At 38.4% G+C, this 21,857-nt stretch overlaps 1 protein-coding gene across 1 annotated transcript; it reads right to left on the bottom strand.

Annotated features, from left to right (window-relative positions):
• Nucleotides 1-203: 203 nt before the first annotated feature.
• Nucleotides 204-21,790, bottom strand: LOC144971754 (alpha-amylase-like). The gene is given in 12 exon segments (XM_078912827.1): nt 204-238; nt 1,962-2,115; nt 3,477-3,639; nt 5,988-6,154; nt 8,570-8,726; nt 10,074-10,213; nt 11,318-11,489; nt 14,134-14,328; nt 17,715-17,865; nt 19,525-19,668; nt 20,099-20,203; nt 21,742-21,790. Coding segments are annotated over 12 exon segments (1,632 nt in total).
• Between the last annotated feature and the right edge of the window lie 67 nt (nt 21,791-21,857).

Genomic DNA, 21,857 nt, shown 5'->3' with positions numbered 1-21,857 from the left:
TAAAACAAAACAAACAAACAAACAACAAATGACCTAAAATTGTCTTCAGTGCTTTAAAATCATATATAGCGCACAAACAATTTGTAAAAAAAAGATTACGATATATTATTCTTATGTATTTTTATTGAGAAAAAAAAAAGGAATGGCCATGAAAATCATAAATATACAGATAAATAGTGAACAATTTGCTATAGATGTGTTGGTTAATATCTTTTAGCCTGGCTACCCACTTTAGCTCCTGTGGATTAGAAAAATATAAAGAGAATAGATAATTCTTTTTCAGTGACCAGAACAAACTTCTTCGCCAAAGATGAGTGATTGAATACATAAGAAAAAGAATGAATGATGATGGTAATAATAATAATAATAATAATAATAATATAATAATAATAATAATAATAATAATAATAATAATAATAATAATAATACAACGAGTACTACTACAGCTACAACAACAACTACTACTACTACTACTACTACTACTACTACTACTACTACTACTACTACTACGTGGACTTGTGGTATGACACTCGCTTTCGGATAGGAAGGTCCTGGGTTCGAGCCTCGCTCGCACCATAGATGAGTCCTTGGAAAAGGATGTGTACTCACATTCTCTCACTTTACTCAGGTGTAAAGCGAGTACCTGGCCGTTAACAGCGTTGTCTCTGTCGAAAAAAAAAATTGCAATATCGCCTAACAGGCGTCATGTCTCGTACATACATGTTACGTGTTGCTGTTGGTCATGCTGGGTGGGGTTTCTGACCACCCATAGTGGGCAGGGAGGTACTTGCAGTGTCTTCTATCCCCCTGTATCTGTTTTGCAATTGCTTTCCGTCTTTGTCTTGGAATGAGATTATTTGGTTTTGTCCTGGTCCTGGCCGGATACCCTGGCTGAGAGGGAAACAGTCAAATGTATAGTTTGTTTTGGGAGATGATATTTTTTTCCTTGTAAATCATCTCTCTGTTTTGCACTGTATTATGTTTTCTTTATATTACATACCATTTGTAAAACATTTGAGTGTATTCCTCTTAGTTGGGACCTGTGATTGTGTCTGGATGAGACTTTTAGATGATCTCAAACTAAGTACTTTGATAGTGTGCTCTTGGAATCTACACCTGTTTCTTTTTTGAACCAATTCCCCTTTGTCTTACCTTTTCTTGGTTGCTACTATCCAATTTTCTTCCTTTTTACTGGCGCTGATATGACCTTGTGTTGCAAGCGGCGTAAAACCCTTAAAAACAAAACTGTTGGTCACGGACCCTTTGTAAAGCGCTTTGAGCTTGTGCTGGTGTCTGGGTGCTGCAAGCACCGTAAAACCCTTAAAAACAAAAACACCAAAACCTTAAAAGCACGGCTATTTGATCTTGTGGTATGACACTCGCTCGGATCGAAAGGTCCTGGGTTCGAGCCTCGCTCGGCGCATAGTTGAGTCCTTGGAAAAGACTTTTTACTCACATTCTCTCACCGTACTCAGTTGTAAAATGAGTACCTGGCTGTCAACAGCTCTGTCGGAAAAAAATTGTAATATCGCCTAAAATGCATTATGTCTCGTTATACACGCTACGTGTTGCTGTTGGTCAGGGACCCTCTGGGAAGCGCTTTGAGCACATTTAGTGGATATTGCGCTATATAAAAGGTCACGTTTTTTTTTTCAAATAATATTAATAATATAATAATGGGATGCGAAGTGGCCGAGTGGTTAAGGTATTGCACTATGATCCGGAAGGTCTCAGATTCGACCCCCGTTTCAGGCACTTTCGTTTTTTTTCCTTGGGCAAGATTATTAACCCCCAATTTGCTCACATGGACAACGTGGGTGATTCCTGTTAACATCAGACATCCTGTTTGATAAATTATCTATATTATTCGTTCGTGGAGTGCCTCGGTGACGATAATATCTTATGATGTGGCAGAAGGGCATAATAATAATTATTTTTTTAAAATATTAAAAAATTCTTACCAATATGATAAGCGACCACTGGGTCGTCGCAATGAGAACAAACGTGTATCTTAGCTCTGCCGTCACCGCCAACTTGAATCGAAGATCCGGTACAAGCGCCGTTCTCCAAATTCCCTGATATCACATCACAGTAGGTACCACTCGGTAGTCCAGTCTTGAAAAAGAAATTATTGAGTAGCAAGAAATTGTTCATGCTTAACTCATTAGAAGTTTTTTTTTTTGCTTTATGATTCTAAAATCTGTTTATGACTAATCTTTATCTTACACCTAAGTTACATAGACGTCTTTAAAAAAAAACTTTTATAGGCAAGCATTTCAAATACTGATAAAACAAAAACAAAATACAAGACACTCACTCACGCGCGCGCGCACACACACACACACACACACACACACACACACACATATATTATATATATATATATATATATATATATATATATATATATATATATATATATATATATATATATATATATATATATATATGAAACAGTTTCAGACAACAGAGAGAAAGATTCAAGACAAAACAAAAAAAAAAAAAAAAAAAAAAAAAAAAAAAAAAAAAAAAAAAAAACCCAATCTGCCACTCTTACTCAGGAGGTCTGAAGTTCCATTCCCAACCCAGGCAGGGGTGTTTTTTGGGGTTGTTTTTTTTTTTTTTCATTTTTCTCTCTGCTTTGTCGGGTACTGTTTCATACTCACTTTCTTTCTTTCTTTCTTTGTTTCTTTCTTCTCTTAATTTGCAAACCGCATCTTGTGTATTGTCGCAAATGTAGGTAGGCGTCTTGCTGTTTTACACTTCAGGATGTACTATTTGAGTCAGGTTGTTAGCCTTGATTTGAGTGCTATAGTATTTTTCAGATCCTTATAATTTAACAAACAGCATAATGATATGTTTACTGTAAAGTTTGGTTAAGATCATAGTCTTCTAGAATGAAGGCAATGAAGGCATTGCTGCCCCGGGAGAATGCTATTTGATAATCAGCCCCCGACCACCAATTCATGACGGGTGTGTTCTGAGCCATGTTATGGAACGCAACCATGTTGTGGATATGTCGCCATCTTCAACAAACAAACGAATCACAATATATACATAAAATATACGGTTAGATAAAAAAAAAAATAATTGAGCTTTATATAGCGCAATATCCACTAAATGTGCTCAAAACGCTTTACAATGGGTCCCTGGTCAACAGCAACATTTAACATGTAGGACGGGACATGACGCCTGTTAGGCGATATTACAATTTTTCGGACAAAGACAACGCTGTTAACGGTCATGTACTCATTTTACACCTGAGTACGGTGAGAGAATGTGAGTAAAGAGCCTTTTCCAAGGACTCAACTATGCGTCGAGCGCGAGACTCGAACCCAGGACCTTCCGATCCGAAAGCGAGTGTCATACCACTAGACCACATCGCCGCACAAAGATAAGTATAAATCAAGACTATTGCATTAAAATAGGGTTTCCTATTGAAAGGCTCGTCTTTCATTGTTATAATGCTCCTTTACCTGCAAAGTTTGGTTAAGATCATAGTCCTCTAGATTGAAGGCAATGAAAGCATTGCTGCCCCGAGAGAATGCTATTTGATAATCAGCCCCCGACCACCAATTCATGACGGGTGTGTTCTGAGCCATGTTACGGAACGCAACCATGTTGTAGATCTGTCGCCATCTTCAACAAACAAACAAATAATAATAATATAGATAACATACATAATATGCAATCAACAGGGAGCTCCATAACTTAAAATATGAATTTTACGAATACGTTTTTAATAGGCTTCAACAGTTGGAACAATGGCGGACGCCCTAATGAAATACTTCTCCGACGAGCATAAAAGTGTATCCAGAGGAGAAAAACATTATAAATCTGATCATGTTTTGACTTTTATACATTCTGATCACATGACATGTGAAAAAGTTCTAGCCAGCATGAAGAATAAAATATTCTTTGTTTAGAACCAAGCTGCTCGTTGCTGGGCAGACGTGACAGACTATTGAATCCTATTGATATATTTTGGATTACTTATGATGTAAATGATGATCATAGTTAATATGATCATATCTGGGATTTTTTGACTTGAACCTTTTTTTTACAGGGTATTTAAACGCCTTTGGCTAAGCAACCCCTATTATGATATGCTTAGTTTGTGTTACATGCTTTAACTCTCTCCATACCAACTACAGGAAAATCGTCACATTTGTTACGGTACAGTGACCATTTTTTCTTAATCAGATGTGTTTTGCACATCACAAAATTGTATCACAAATCGTTGTTTTATAAAGCTTGTTAAGCTACACAAAAATGTGCATATCTGTGTGTATGTACCCATTTCTCATGAGTTTGAGTGTAAAATGTCGTTCTGTGTTGGCTAGGTATAGCATTTCTGGAAAAATCATGAAAATTTGCGGGAAGGAGAGAGTTAATCAGTATATATCAACAATATTGCACTGAAATACTTTAATGTTCGTCCATCATCGTTGTTATCGTCCTCTGAGTCAGCGCAGAGAAAAGGCGATCCATTATTCAGCCCTTGTGAACCAATTCAAGATAATATGAATAATATTATGCATTTTATTTATGACCCTTCGCCTCCAAACGGTATTAAGTCGGGATGGTAAATATGTTGAAAATTGAATTTATAGCCAGCAATATCAGACTTGTGTTGAGTTTGTATGTTTTATTCAGGAGAATGGATACCATATTTTAGGGTGCTAATGCCAACAGTTTATATTTTTGACCAGTTTAACATTTAATTCGGCTTTTAAGAATCTGGTTCGTTCCGACATAATACCGTTTTGAGACGATGGGTCACATTATAATGTAGCATAATATTTCCACATTTTCTTCTTGATCGATTTTGATATTCATCACACCGTAGGTGCACACATTTGCGGGTCTGATAACCGAACGCAATTATGGGCTTGATTTAACATTATTGTAATTGACAATATTTTGTGAAAGTACTAACGAAAGAGTGAAAATGGAGAGGCTTCGTATGGGAACATTACGGACAATGGACGTTTCGGGTACAAACCCTTCGTGTCCAACCACCATTACATACATACGGTACACGTTATTTTGCATTTTATTTTAGTTGTTTTCCACGTTAATTTGTTTATTGTTGTGCTAACGGAGGATTTGTACCCGAAACGTCCATTGTCTGTATTGTTCCCATACGAAGCCTCTCCACTTTCACTCTTTCGTTAGTACTTTCACGATCACAGACTTCAGGCAGCCTCTACCGTTCTCTACAATATTTTGCGTTGGTTTGAGAGTAAAGGAAATCTCTAACTTTTCAATGGTTTATGAATTATGTCAACGTGACTAATAGTAATAGTAGTAAAATATGGGCTGTTAATCATTGACCAGTTTAAATTGATGCTCAGTAATTGTAAGACAGTTTGGATGGATAATTTCAAGGAATGGAGAGGAATGAAGATGGAAGAACTCTTGGAGAAGGCCAACAATAGAGAAGAATGGCGGAAAGTGGTGGAGCTGCATCTCGTGTCCCCCCCCCCCCCCCTACGATCATCAGATCATGGGATGAATGAATGAATGAATATGTAAAGTAAGAAGTTAAAAACAATTTTAATGGTTTGCAGAATGTGTGTGTGTGTATGTGTGTGTGTGAGTGTGTGTGTGTGTGTGTGCGTGTGTTTGTGCATTTTGATTATATGGATGTGCATCTAAGATAATAAAATTCCCTATATTCATCCCATAGGGGAAATTTGTCTCTAGGGTCTATACCAAGGGAAGACTGGAATAACCCAGCATCAGCCGCAGTGCAGCGCCGCAAATTGAGCTAGGGCGAGGTGACTTGCTCAAGGCCACACAGCTCAGCGGCGTGTGCTCGAACTCCGTATCTTCCGGGTACGAAGCAAAGACCGCACCGCTGAGCCACGCTGCCCCCTAAGAGAGAGAAAGAGAGAGAGAGAGAGAGAGAGAGAGAGAGAGAGAGAGAGAGAGAGAGAGAGAGAGAGAGAGAGAGAGAGAGAGAGAGAGTTGTATTTTATTACCTATGCTCACAAACCCATCCATCTTTACAGACCATCCCATCAAACGTCACAGATTTTGTAGTCATGTCCCCGTTGTGAGGAGGTCCCTCCCATGCATGGGCATAGTTTTAGCTGCTCATTATACGGGCCACGCCGTAAGGATGAGCTAACATGAAAGCTGTGGCCATCTGTGGGTTTTAAAAAATGAACGTCAACAAGTGCGACTATGTGGTCTAGTGGTATGACACTCGCTTTCGATCGGAAGGTCCTGGGTTCGAGCCTCGCTCGGCGCATAGTTGAGTCCTTGGAAGAGGCTCTTTATTCACACTCGGGTGTAAAATGTGTACCTGACCGTTAACAGCGATGTCTTTGTCCATGTATATATATATGTATACACACACACACACACACACACACACATATATATATAATATATATATATATATATATATATATATATATATATATATATATATGTGTGTGTGTGTGTGTGTGTGTGTGTGTATACATTGTCGCCATAGATTCTCAACTTTGTGTTTATACATTTTTATGCATGCCACGTCTGTAATCGAATTTCCATTTTTTTTGATGAATATATATATATATATATATATATATATATATATATATATATATATATATATATATATATAATAAATAAATATATATATATATATATATTATTATTATTATTATTATTATTATTATTATTATTATTATTATTATTATTATTATTATTATTATTATCATTATTACAACAAGCTCTTTATCCGATAAGCAGACCTGCCTACAATTTCGAAACATTCGTAGTATTACGACATTTTGGCTCCAAATTCAGAACTTTATGAGCATCTCCAAGTAATTAAAACCTTTTAAAAATGAAAGTTGATGCCAAATTACACTATTTTAAGGATTTTGAAGGGTTAATCAATCATGAGAGGTAAATTGTTGACAATTAAAGTTACACATTGTGACTACACTGTTTTATCTCCCCAAAAATTACGAATTTTTAAATTTTCAAGTTGGCAGATCTGGAGAAGCTACTGGGGCCACTGGGGCCCCCTACTGTATGCAAACATCGTTATTAATAAAAAATTAACGGTCTTTGAAATCTATTTCGTTTAAACATCAGTATTAAGTATTTTGCTTTATGTCAAACCATTTATGTCAAAATTAATCATAATCATCATTGCCTTTTTCACTCTGGGTCAGGGTATAGGTGACAGACAAACAGTTTCCATCCTTCTCTATCTTGAGCTTTCTTTTAAAAAAAACTCGTTCCATGCTTATCACTTCTCTGTTTATGAGCTTCTTTAATTCTTCTCCATTTCCCCCGTGGCCTTCTCCTTGATCTTCTGCCCTGAGCGTTCGGGTCCAATAAAAGTGGAGTCATTCTTTATAAAGGTGTGCCCAATCCACCTTCATAGTCTTCTTCCTATTTCCTCTCCCTCTGGTTTCTGCTGTGTTATTTTCCATACTTCTTCGTTCTTCATTCTTAACTCACTCAATCCTAGACACTTCTAATGCTTTTCAAAACTGGAAAAAAATGTATTTAAAATGAGCATGTGCATAATAGTTTTATGCAACTACAATCAACATGTAAAAATTAAAAACATTAGCTTTGATACTACGCCTATAACTTGTCTCAGAAAAAAATAATAAATAGGCATGGGGTAAAAGTAACCCGGGTAAACAACGGATATGTTCGGTGTTAGGGTTGAGTGAGTTAATTGTCAAAATTGGCTTTTTTTCAAAACATGACTTCTCCCTGACTTATATGACCCGACACGAACATATTTGCAGGTCTGATAACCAAACGCAATTACAGGCTTGGTTTAACAATGGTTGTAATGGACAGTATTTTGTGATGGCTTGAGACGACGTGCTCTTATTTGCAGGTCTGATAATCCAATTCCATATGGGCTTATTGTTGTAATGGAAATCTCAACAACAACAAAAATGACGCAAAATATTGTTCATTACAACAATGTTAAACTAGGCCCATTAGTGGGTTCGGATGTCAGACCTGCATATATGTACACGTCGATTTGAGTCTATTTCCACTACAACAACTCTGACAAACCCCTAACAATTTGGGTTATCAGACCTGCAATGAATACACGGTGATTTGACCTTATCTCTTTACCGATGAGAGCAATTATTGCGATGCGACTCGGGAGCCCCATAAGGGTTTATATATAAGAATGGCGAATGAATCATCAGCAGAAAACAAGGGACATCACTCACACACGGATCGAGGTTATCTGTTATAACCGAGTTACTTCCCTTACACCGGAGGAACAGAAAAGGCCACACTATAGGTAGAATAAAGTTGACGTCAGTCGGGACTTTGTTATTGTTTTTTTTTTTTTTGCCATCCACGTTTATGAGTAATTCTCACTTAACTGTATTAACCAGATTCTAAAAGTTCATGGTTACATCCTCATAAACGTGAATGGCAAAAAAATAAATAAAATAAAATAAAATAAAATAAAATGAGAAAGACCCGAGTCATGTCATCTTCGTTCTATCTATATAAAAACCCGAGTTTGTTTTGGTTTGTTTGTTATATGTAGTTTGTGTAGAATAGAATAATACCACACCTTATAGGGTTTGGCATCTCTATGTGTGAGCACATCTCCGCCTCCTCCATCGCCACGCTGGTTGTCGTGATTGTCAATAAAATTGATCACGTCCCCGGAGTCCCACATGCTCCAGCCTGGGCCCCAGTTTTTCAACCATTTCATCGCATTCTTCTTTCTGGTAAAAAAAGACAAACTCTGAATATAGATAGTATGCTGTGTGTAACCATGAACGTTTATAGTCTGGTTCATACAGTTTAGTGAGAACTACTCATAAACGTAGATGGCAAAAAAATAAAAATAATAACAAAGTCATGAGTGACATCATCTTCGTTCTATCTATAGATAGAATGCGCTTGGCCAAGGAGTTCACAACATTGCCATCCGGAAGTATAACGGACCAACACACAAACTCTGTGTAACCATGAACGTTTATAGTCAGGTTAATACTGTTTAGTGAGAACAACTCACAAACGCGGATGGCAAAAACAATAACAAAGGCATGAGTGACGTCATCTTCGAACTATCTATTGGACTAGTATAGATAGAACGAAATTGACGTCACTCAGGTCTTTGTTATATTATTTTGCCATCCGCGTTTGTGAATTATTCTCACTGAACTGTATTAACCAGACTATAAAAGTTCATGGTTACACACAGTTTTGTGTGTTAGTCCGGTATACTTACGGATGGCAATGTTGTGAACTTCTTAGCCAAGCGCATACTATCTATAGATAGTATGCAGATGATGTCACTCAGGCCTTTGTTATTGTTTTTGCCATCCGCGTTTGTGAGTTGTTCTCACTAAGCTGTATTAACCAGACTATAAAAGTTCATGGTTACACAGAGTTTGTGTGTTGGTCCGTTATACTTACGGATGGCAATGTTGTGAACTTCTTAGCCAAGCGCATTCTATCTATAGGACAAGTATAATGGCAGCGTGGCTCAGCGGTAAGGTCGTTGCTTCGTACCTGAGAGGTAATCAGGTTCGAATACCCGCTGAACTGTGTGGCCTTAATAATAATAATAATGATAGTACTGGTAATAATAATAATAATGAAATGATAATAATGAAAACAATAATAATAATATAAATAATAATAATAATAATAATAATAATAATAATAATAATAATAATAATAATAATAATAATAATAATAATAATAATAATAATAATAATAATATAATAATAATAATAATAATAATAATAATAACAAACAAAAACAAACAAAAAACAAATACAAAAAAGCCCCCAACTCCAACTAAACAAACAAAATTAAAAAACAAACAACCCCCACCACCCAAAAAAAAAAAACCAACAAAAATCTCCCCAAAAAAAACAACAAAAAAAAACAAAAAAAAACACAACAAAACATACCCCCCCCCCCCCCCTCCCCCCCCCCCCCCCCCCCCCCCCCCCCCCGAAAAAAAAAACAAAACAAAAAAACTCCAACCCAACAAAGCAATAAAATAATTTTTTTAAAAATAAATTAAAAACAAAACAAACAAATCCTGAAAAAATCACCTGAAGACTTGAGCGAGAGAAAGGCCGAATTTGAAGTTGGTGATTCTTCCCGAGTTGAGATATTCCTCTCCCTTGATGGGTTCTCCCCCTTGGTCTATGACCTCTTGAGTAACCAGGGGTTTTCCGCCTTGATGGACATCCTGAGATAAAAATAACGTCCAATGATTGACGGCCAAATAAAAAAAAAGATTTTTGCTTTAATTTAATTTACTATCTTATGCTAATCTGAATTAATTTGGACTAAATGACGCGTTTGAGTTCTAAGGCAACGTGCACAAATTTGCAGGTCTAATAGCCGAACGCAAATATGGGCTTGGTTTAACATTGTTGTAATTGGCAATATTTAGCGTTGGTTAGAAAGTATATTATAATGTTTCCATAACAACAATGAGTCCGAGGCAATTTGGGTTATCAGACATGAAAATACGCACACGTCGGCTATGGGTTATCAAAGAAAGTCACTTAGAAAAGAGAAAAAGATTTTAAAGGTAAATTCTAAAGAGACGGATTACGATGATGTTGATGGTGATGATGATGATGATGATGATGATGATGATGATGATGATGATGATGATGATGATGATGATGATGATGAGTGATGAAAATAACGATGTTTAATTTTTTTTTGAACTTAAAAATGCAACAAAAAATTGGGAAAATATTTGGCAATTAGGGAAATAGAGAATGGGAAAAAATATCCGGAATTTTCTGACAAAATCAGTTGAAGAGACAGTTGGCAGGCCTGAGGAAGACACTGAGACACTGCTCATTGAGATAATATATGAACCGCAAGATGTCTTCGTTCCTCTTCCGATTCAAAAACTCTAAAGATCCCTAAAACTAGACTTAAAGCCGTGAAAAAAAAACAAAACAACTTTGCTTTTTTCGGCCCTAGAATTCGGAATAAATAGAAACATTAAAAAAGAAACTGAAAACTCATCTTTTTCGGTCATGTTTCGGTAGGCAGCTACCTCAATAAATCATAAATGACTTATTATTATTATTATTATTATTATTATTATTATTATTATTATTATTATTATTATTATTATTATTATTATTATTATTATTATTATTATTATTATTATTATTATTATTATTTTATTATTATATTATTATTATTATTTATTATTATATTATTATTATTATTATTATTATTATATATTATTATTATATTATTATATTATTATTATTATTATTATTATATATTATTATTATTATCATTATTATTAGTGTCCACCAACCTTGACTCGATTCATGATTGCTACAAAGTCCCCGGGCCACATGTGTTTGACGGCGTCCATTCTAAACCCTGCTACGCCTAGGTCAACCAGGTGGTTCATGAACTCTGTAACTTTCTGACGGACGTACTCCTTTCCCAGCTGCAGGTCTAACATTGACAACAGACGACAATTTCTAGGATACAAAATTCCAAGTAAAACAAAATTTACGAAAAAATAGTAGTGTTAATTCAGATTTTAGTCTATTTTAGAGATTTTGATAAATTTCGAGTCGATTGGTATGTATTGGTAAACGTTTTCTGGCTGAAAATGCAAACAATAATAAGTAATAAATATAGTTTTATTTAAAAAGTTAGTCTTTTCACCGATATGCATCCTCAAATAAGACGGTCCCGGTCGCCGAGTAGGTAGAGTAGTCGCTTCACAAGCAAATGGACCAGGATCGATACCGGGTGCAGCCGAGATTTTTTCTAACCCTCCCTGTCCACCCATCAATGATTGGGTAGCTGGTTCTGTTAGATTTGTTTTCCAAATGGTAGCACGCAATTGCTACTGTTCGTTTCACGCTATAGGAGACGGGCTACACTCGGGATCTATGGGCCTAATGGCTTTGAAGGACCACTAAACAAAATCCTCAAATGGAGTAATAATGATATAGATAGTTCGAAGATGACGTCACTCAGGCCTTTGTTATTGTTTTTGACATCCGCGTTTGTGAGTTGTTCTCACTAAACTGTATTAACCAGACTATAAAAGTTCATGGTTACACAGAGTTTGTGTGTTGGTCTGTTATACTTCCGGATGGCAATGTCGTGAACTCATTGGCCAAGCGCATTCTATCTATAGATAGTTCGAAGTTGACGTCACTCGGGTCTTTGTTATTGTTTTTTACCATCCGCGTTTGTGAGTTGTTCTCACTAAACTGTATTAACCAGACTATAAAAGTTCATGGTTACACAGAGTTTGTGTGATCAAATTGGGGAACGGCTGTTTGAAGTGGGACTCAGCGTCGCCAATGTGAACTTATAGATAGTATGCGCTTGGCCAAGAAACTCATATCATTGCCATCCGGAAGAATAACGGACCAACACACAAAACTGTGCAATCATGAACGTTTATAGTCAGGTTAATACAGTTCAGTGAGCATTACTCATAGACGCGGATGGCAAAAAACAATAACAAAGACCTGAGTGACGTCATCTACGAACTATCTATAGCCTGACACTGACAAAAAAAATGACGTCTAAAGACAAGTCTTTGGCCACAAAAGAAAACAAATCGTGAGTTGTATTCAATAGTTCAACCAATGGGATCATTTGTTTCCTTGAGCTCTACTAACAACTCACTAGGTGCTGCACAAACCTAAAAAATGACGTCAAACTATGTCTTAGAAGGTCCTTGTATCAGGCCGTAGCCATGGTTTACTTATAGATAGTATGCGTTTGGCTAAGAAGCTCACAAAATTGCCATCCGGAAGTATAACGGACCAACACACAAAACTGTGTGTATCCATGAACGTTTATAGTCACGGTAATACAGTTCAGTGAGCATGATTCATAAACGCGGATGGCAAAAAAACAATAACAAAGACCTGAGTGACGTCATCTTCGAACTATCTATAGCCTGACACAAGAACCGTAGCCATCGTTAACTTATAGTGTGTAGCGTCTAGTGAGTTGTCGCAAAGAGTGTGTAGGGTAACGTAGTTACCAAGAGCTCTCACTTGTCTTAACCGCAATGCTATTGTCGCGTGCCAGGCTAGACAGCGAGATGAGTGTGCTCCGCGTGTATCATGCGCTCGGCTTACTGATACAATGAAGAAAATACGAGGAGAAGACGGGAGATGCTTGGCTTCACCAAAAGCGGGAAGTGAGAGCTCTTGGTAACATAACAATCGTTACCTACGCGCTCTTTGGTTGTCGTTAGTAGAGCTCAAGGAAACAAGTTATTTCATTGGTTGAACTATTGAATACAACACACAATTTGTTTTCTTTTGTGGCAAAATACTGACATTTTGGTGTCATTTTTTGGGCAGTCTCAGGCTATAACCAAAGAGCGTGTAGGTAACGATTGTTATGTTACCAAGAGCTCTCACTTCCCGCTTTTGGTGAAGCCAAGCATCTTCCGTCTTCTACTCGTATTTTCTTCATTGTATCAGTAAGCCTAGCGCGCATGATACACATGGAGCACACTCACCTCGCTGTCTCGCCTGGCACGCGACAATAGCATTGCGGTTAAGAGAAGTGAGAGCTCTTGGTAACTACGTTACCCTACACACTCTTTGCTATAACTTTACCATGGCTACGGGACAGCCTAGTGAGTTGTCTTTAGTAGTGGTCAAGGAAAAAAGTGATTCCATTGTTTGAACTGTTGAATACAACTCACGATTTATTTTCTTTTATGGCCAAATGACTTGTCTTTTTACGTCATTTGTTGATCAGTATCAGGCCGTTGCCATCGTTAAGTTATAAGCTTACACTGAAACCCAAAAAGACTGGCATTTTGACGTCATTATTTTTTTTTTTTGCACCGCCAGTGAGTTGTCGTTAGTAGTGCCAATGGAAACAAGTGATGCCATTGGTTGGACTATTGAATACAACTCACCGATTTGTTTTCTTTTGTGGCCAAAGACTGGCACATTGACGTCATTTTTTAGTCCAAAAAAAACAAAGAAAAAAGAAACCCAACAAAAACAAAACAAAACAAAACAAACAATGAACTCCAAACCCAACAAAAACAAAACAAAACACAACAAACAAAATACTTCAAACCCCAACAAAAACAAAACAAAACAAAACAAAACAAAAACTCCAGACTACCTGACTTCTTCAACGTTGCTGTAGTCATGGATGTCCCCGTCACTGCTATGACAATTGAATCCCCCGTTGAAATCTGTAGGGCCGTAAGGTACCCCCGGAAACTGCATGCTTCCCGCATCGTAGTAGGATCCACCCGTCCCGTGACCTTTGCCCCCGTAACCTGTCATATGGTTCACGACCACATCCACGATGATTCTGACCAAGATAGAAGAGAGAAAAGGGTATGGAGGGAATGGACTTAACGTCATTCAGCTCATTGTTACTATCTTTGGACAGCCTGTTAGTGATTCGTTCTCGTTAAATTATATCGATCAGACTGTAAGCGTTTAAGGTTACACACAGAGTTGTGAGTTGATACGATAAAATTGGCTGGCGGATGTTATGAGTATTTTACCTAAACGCATGTCATCAATATATATGGGGCGCATCGTCTCAATCTAGTATTATGTGTGGCTATGTGGTCTAGTGGTATGATAGTCACCTTTGGTTTGAAAAGGTCCCTAGTGTTATGACACTCGCCTTTGGTTTGAAAAGGTCCCTAGTGTTATGACACTCGCCTTTGGTTTGAAAAGGTCCCTAGTGTTATGACACTCGCCTTTGGTTTGAAAAGGTCCCTAGTGTTATGACACTCACCTTTGGTTCGAAAAGGTCCCTAGTGTTATGACACTCACCTTTGGTTCGAAAAGGTCCCTAGTGTTATGACACTCGCCTTTGGTTTGAAAAGGTCCCTAGTGTTATGACACTCACTTTTGGTTTGAAAAGGTCCCTAGTGTTATGACACTCACCTTTGGTTTGAAAAGGTCCCTAGTGTTATGACACTCACCTTTAATTTGAAAAGGTCCCTAGTGTTATGACACTCACCTTTGGTTTGAAAAGGTCCCTAGTGTTATGACACTCGCCTTTGGTTTGAAAAGGTCCCTAGTGTTATGACACTCGCCTTTGGTTCGAAAAGGTCCCTAGTGTTATGACACTAGCCTTTGGTTTGAAAAGGTCCCTAGTGTTATGACACTCGCCTTTGGTTTGAAAAGGTCCCTAGTGTTATGACGCTCACCTTTGGTTTGAAAAGGTCCCCAGTGTTATGACACTCACCTTTGGTTTGAAAAGGTCCTTAGTGTTATGACACTCACCCTTGGTTTGAAAAGGTCCCGAGTGTTATGACACTCACCTTTGGTTTGAAAAGGTCCCTAGTGTTATGACACTCACCTTTGGTTTGAAAAGGTCCCTAGTGTTATGACACTCGCCTTTGGTTTGAAAAGGTCCCTAGTGTTATGACACTCACCTTTGGTTTGAAAAGGTCCCTAGTGTTATGACACTCGCCTTTGGTTTGAAAAGGTCCCTAGTTTTATGACACTCGCCTTTGGTTCGAAAAGGTCTCTAGTGTTATGACACTCGCCTTTGGTTCGAAAAGGTCCCTAGTGTTATGACACTAGCCTTTGGTTTGAAAAGGTCCCTAGTGTTATGACACTCGCCTTTGGTTTGAAAAGGTCCCCAGTGTTATGACACTCGCCTTTGGTTCGAAAAGGTCCCTAGTGTTATGACACTCGCCTTTGGTTTGAAAAGGTCCCTAGTGTTATGACACTCGCCTTTGGTTCGGAAAGGTCCCTAGTGTTATGACACTCGCCTTTGGTTCGAAAAGGTCCCTAGTGTTATGACACTCGCCTTTGGTTCGGAAAGGTCCCTAGTGTTATGACACTCGCCTTTGGTTCGGAAAGGTCATGGGCTCGAGACCCGCTCTGAACGGCGCATAGTCCTTGGAAAAAGCTCTTTACTCACATTCTCTTACCGTGCCCAAGTGTATAATGAGTACCTGACTGTTAACACCTTTGACTCATGGGTGCCAGCAGGAAGAAGTGCTGAAACCTGAAACTAAAATCTCGACACTTTGCCAAACCTGAAAATGTTCCTACTGAAAATGCGGCCTAAACTTTACTCTTATTTCATCACCGTTTTTATACCATTATTAAATGATTACACTCACAGTTTGACTCTGTCCGAAAAAAAATTGTAATATCGCTTAACGTCATGTCTCGCCCTACATGTTAAGTGTTGCTATTGACTATGGCCCCCTAGTAAAGCGCTTAGAACACGGTTAGTGGACATTGCGCTATAAAAATGCTAAAAGATACTCAAGGGTATAAATATGTGACGCATTGTCTCAATATGGTATTATGTGTCCGGGTACTGCTTTGTGACCTTGTGGTTTGACACTTGGTATGTGACCTGAAAGTCAATGGTTCGAGGCCTATTTATCGTGGCGTCAAAGTTGAGCACTTTATTAAAAAGAATTTACATACGTACTCTCATCTCACTCAAGTATAGATGAGTACCTGGCTGGGAACTGAGCTGTCTCTGTAGAAAAACAAATTGTATTTGCGCATATTACAGGCGTCAAGGTTGATCTTAATGTAATGTGTTGCTGTTGGCTTGGAACTTACTGTAAATTGTTTTAAGCACATTTTAAAAGTGAATATAACTACATAAAATCTTAAGGATCAGGATCACCCCGACACAATACTGTTTTGAGACAACCGGTCACATTTTAGTTCAAAAGGTTTCAAGTTTCAAAAGGAGAAACAGACATGTGTGAATACGCTTCAACAGTCGTAACGTCACTTCCCTCCTAATGACGCATGGTAACTTAGTAACTGGCTCTAAACTATCGGAACAATGGCCGACGCCCTTATGAAATATTTATCCGACGAGCATAAAAGCGTATCCAGAGGAAAAAAAACCATTATATATCTGATAATGTTTTGACTTTTACACATTCTGATCACAATACATATGAAAAGTTCTAGCCAGCATAAAGAATAAAAAGTACCGATTTTCTTTGTTTAGAACCACGATGGCCGACGTCACTGGGTGACGTGACATCAGACTATTGAATCCAATTTGGAGAGGGAAGTAGAATGCCACTCATGTTTTGCAGGACTGTACAAAGTACAATGCACAAAGAGCGATCATTTGGCCTGAGAAGACTACACTGAAGTGGAAGCTCCATGGGTCTCAGGAGGAGCTTGGGAAGACCACAGCATTCCTGCATCTTGTTGACTTTCAGCCATAAAGACATCACGAAGGGGAAGGCAGAAGAAGACGAAGAAGAAGAAGAAGAAGAAGAAGAAGAAGAAGAAGAAGAAGAAGAAGAAGAAGAAGAAGAAGAAGAAGAAGAAAAAAAGTGAGGTCAAAGCTCTATTGGTCTCAGCACGAGCTTGGGAAAACCACAGATTTCCTGTATCTTGTTGACATTCAGCCATACATGCAGCATGAGGGGGAAAGTAGAAGGAGGAGAAAAGTGAGGTCGAAGCTCTATGGGTCTCAGCACGAGCTTGGGAAGACTACAGCATTCCTGTATCTTGTTGACTTTCAACCATCAAGACAGTATGAGGGGGAAAGTAGAAGGAGAAGAACAGTGAGATCGAAGTTCTATGGATCTCAGCATCAGCTTGATAAGACCACAGCATTCCTGCATCTTGTTGACTTTCAGCCATAAAGACATCACGAAGGGGAAGGCAGAAGAAGAAGAAGAAGAAGAAGAAGAAGAAGAAGAAGAAGAAGAAGAAAAGGTTTCAGTCAGACCTCACCTGACTCCATGGTCGTTACAAGTCTTGACCATGTTCTTGAAGGCAGCCTCATCCCCGCTCCTGGTCGATATCTTGTAGCTGACTGGTTGGTATCGTTCAAACCAAGGTCTGTTGGGATTGGTAACTATGCGGTTCTCTTGGCCGGGGACGTCTGGTTGAATAAAATGATAAGATTCAACATTTACTCGTTAACTGCAGTATTCCGGAAAAACATGTATTTAAAAATGGCTAAAAGACTCGCCTCTCAAACATCGACCGATTTAAACGTCCCACAAATTGGTAAAAACTCTCAAACCTGGGACTTAAGGAAGACCTCGCGAGGTCCCGGGAATGAGAATTTTTGCTAAGATGAGGGTCATTTAAATCGATGGATATTTGAAGGACGAGTTTTATGGCTATATTTGTAAATGCGTATCTCTCCAGAGTTCGGCTGTTGACTGGTTAGACATTGGCCTCGACAATTCTGCCCATCTTCATAATTGACTCTGGATTCCATTTTGCCGAGAGAATCAACTCCCATTCCGAAATTGGCTAATCCAAAGTGTACTTATTTGCAGGTCTGATAACCCAAATTGTTTGGGCTCATTGTTGTGATGAAAATACTCGCAAACCAACGCAAAATATCGTCCATTACTACAATGTTAAATCAAGCCATCTGTTATCGGACCTGCAAATATATACACTTCTTGATAATTCAATCCAGAGTAGTGAGACTAAAACATTAAAGATGACTTTTTATCAGAATAAAGTGCGATGTGTATTTCACCCAAAAAACTGTGACATCGGATCAATGGCATTTCTGAAATGATTTATACTTTTTGAGTAGCCTATTTGGTTATGAATCCATTTATTAACTACTGTTCTTACAATGATTAAAAAAACAAACAATTGTGGACGAATGTGTGATTTTCAAAAAGATGTATTTGTCTCCTTGGGTAAATTTTACCCGGATGAACTTATGTAAAAAGTGTTTCGTAAAAAGTGTATGGTTAACACTAAATTTAAAGGGATCCCAATAGCCTTTATTAAAGGGAGTGAGTTTTGATTCTCTGACAATAATTTAAACTCCCTAATGGGAAGCAGAGGTCGTGACTTTACATCTTCCTTTTTTACTGTTCAAAACTCCTTGGAAGTGTGTAGCCAGTCCTCCGGATAATGCATAACCGACGAATGGGTTACATAACAGTAACAGGATATATAAACAGAGTCTATTAATTACGGGGAGTAAAAGAGAGAGGATGGATGATTTTTATTGACGACCAGCATTTAGGTATTTAGGCTAGAAACTAAAATAACTTCACTCCGAAACCAGAAGATCAGTTGCACAATGTATGTATCCTGATGACTGGTTTCACACTACCAAGGAGATTGGAACCATTATTTTGACATCACACTATTGCTCCCTATTCTTATCGGCAATACGTGCGCTATGCGGTCTTGTGGTATGACGCTCGCTTTCGGATCGGAAGGTCCTGGGTTCGAGCCTCGCTCGGCGCATAGTTGAGTCCTTGGAAAAGGTTCTTTACTTACATTTTCTCACCGTACTCAGGTGTAAAATGAGTACCTGGCCGTTTACAGCGTTGTTTCTGTCCGAAAAAAATGTAATATCGCCTAATGTGAAGGATTCTCCTGGCCAGGAACCCTTTGTAAATCGCTTTGAGCACGTTTGGTGGATATTGCGCTAAATAAAAACTCAATTGGTTTTAAAAAGGTCTTATCATGTCTATCTACTTAAAACGCTGTTTTCCTCATCTAGATAGTAGCGATTTAATACCAGCTTCACACGGTAGGTCAAACCTGACGTACCAACCCACCTGCACAGCACAAAATCCGAAAGGCCCCAAGAAGTTCTTGCACTCGTTGGCGATGTCGTCCCACTTCCATTCCATCAGATGGACAATGTCGTGACGATTACCCTGGCAGTGGGTGTCCTTGAAGTCACCGACCACAACATCTGTAGAAAAGGATTACAGTCATCTGTCACTCACTCACTGCACAACGGTTTTTCCAAGTCCCCCCCCCCCCCACATACTTTGGGGCGGGCGGGACGTAGTCCTCTCAAAACTGGAAGAGAAGTTGCTAGGCATTGGAGCTTTGAGCTTTTATATAGCGCAATATCCACTAAACGTGATCAAAGCGCTTTACAAGGGGTCCTTGATCAAAAGCAACACTTAACAGTTAGGCGATATTACAATTTTTCGGACAGAGACAACCCTGTTAACGGCCAGGTATTTATTTTACACCTGAGTAAGGTGAGAGAATGTGAGCATTTTCCAAGGACTCAAATATGCGCCGTGCGAGTTTCTAACACAGGACCTTCCGATCAGAAAGCGAGTGTCCATACCAAAAGACCACATAGCCGCATTTGGTGGATGCAAACAGACTAAGGTCTAGAACCTGTCTAAGAGCGTCCACATCAGTGGAGTTCTTTCCATCTGTCCCACATGTACACGTTGTGTTGTGGCCAAAAATCCGAAACCACAGAGCATCTGGTTAGAAAAATGCCAGAAGACAAAAGAGAATAACTTTTTTTTTGCAGTTGTGATGGGGGTTTTGAACCCGCGACCTTATTGGTACGACAACTCCGCCTGGCCGATGAGAGCGTGACTCTTTTGAAAAATTTTATTCTCTATTATCTTCTGGCACTTTTATACTCACTTCATCTCTTGTTGTTACCAACATAAGTGCCTACTCCACTCCTTTTTCTGAATTAAGAACATCTGGTAGAGAGTTGTGTTGCGACGAAGCGACCCGGCTGTGCACGAATGCGGCAACCTGGATAAAACGTCATAATATTTATTGTAGCTTGAGACGAAACCATTGGAGGCAGCTACACCCACATATTTGGGCCTCTCACTTGTCTGTTGCCGAACCGAACCCCACAACAACGGAGCACCCGTCTTTTTTTTTTACTTGTGACCTAAAGTCTCAATTCGGTAGTATTCCAGAATGAACTGGATTCCGAAAATTGTATTTTATAATGACAACGCCGATTGCCGATTACACAATTAATTGAGAATAATATTGAGTACAGCAGGCACTTTGGTTGATTAGATCGTCTCTCTCGTAGCCAGGCGGAGTGTGTCGTAACAGTTCGGTTCTGGGTTCAACTCCCGATCATCGGAAACCATTTTTTATTCTTTATTGTCTTCGGGTACTTCTATACTCACTTCATTTCTTGTGATTAAAATTTAGCCCAATGAGAAAATATATTCAAATTTTTCAATCGATGCATTGGATCAAAGTTCGAATTCCAAAATGGAAGAGTGTAAGAATCTACTTTTAGTGAAATGTAACATTTGATAATCATTTGAAATTATTATCGTAAACTTGGCATCATTACGCGTTGCTATTTAGGGAGAGGGGTGGAATAATAACGAATATAACAGCTTCGAAAAAGAATAAAAATAGCAAGCAAGGAACGTTCCGGGATAAAAATCCTTCTTCAGCAAATAAAGATACCCCGATAAAACATGAATAATTCATTCGTTGAAAACTTGAATTTTATTTGTAATAATCTTAGTGGCTAACCAGGTTTCCGCGTCATCATCATCATCATCATCATCATCATCATCATCATCACCATCATCACCATCATCAACATCATCATCATCATCATCACCACCATCATCATCATCATCATCATCATTATCATCATCATCACCATCATCATCATCATCAACATCATCATTATTTCATCATCATCATTATCATCATCATCATCATCGTCATCATCATCACCATTATTTTTATTGAATTTCTTCAACATCAACAACATGATGATGTTTATGATGCTGTTTTGCTACTGCTCCTGCTGCTGCTGCTGCTGCTGATGCTGATGATGATGATGATGATGATGATGATGATGATGATGATGATGATGATGATGGTGGTGATGATGATGATGGTCATGATGATGACGACGACGACGACGACGACGATGATGATGATGATGATGATGATGATGATGATGATGATGATGATGATGATGATGATGATGATACTAATGACGTAAATGCCACCTTACCGGGAATCACTCCAAAAATGATTGAAATAGCAAAAATCCCCAAACCCATGTTGGCTACCTTTGGTTGCAATCCATGCACTTGTCCGTCTTACAGGAGCCAACACCCGTCTTACAGG

Source organism: Berghia stephanieae, chromosome 4 (assembly GCF_034508935.2).
Source record: "Berghia stephanieae isolate SIO BIC M18660-M18661 chromosome 4, UCSD_Bste_1.3, whole genome shotgun sequence".
NCBI classification, from domain to species: Eukaryota; Metazoa; Mollusca; class Gastropoda; order Nudibranchia; family Aeolidiidae; genus Berghia; species Berghia stephanieae.
This window is presented reverse-complemented; position numbering and strand designations above follow the sequence as displayed.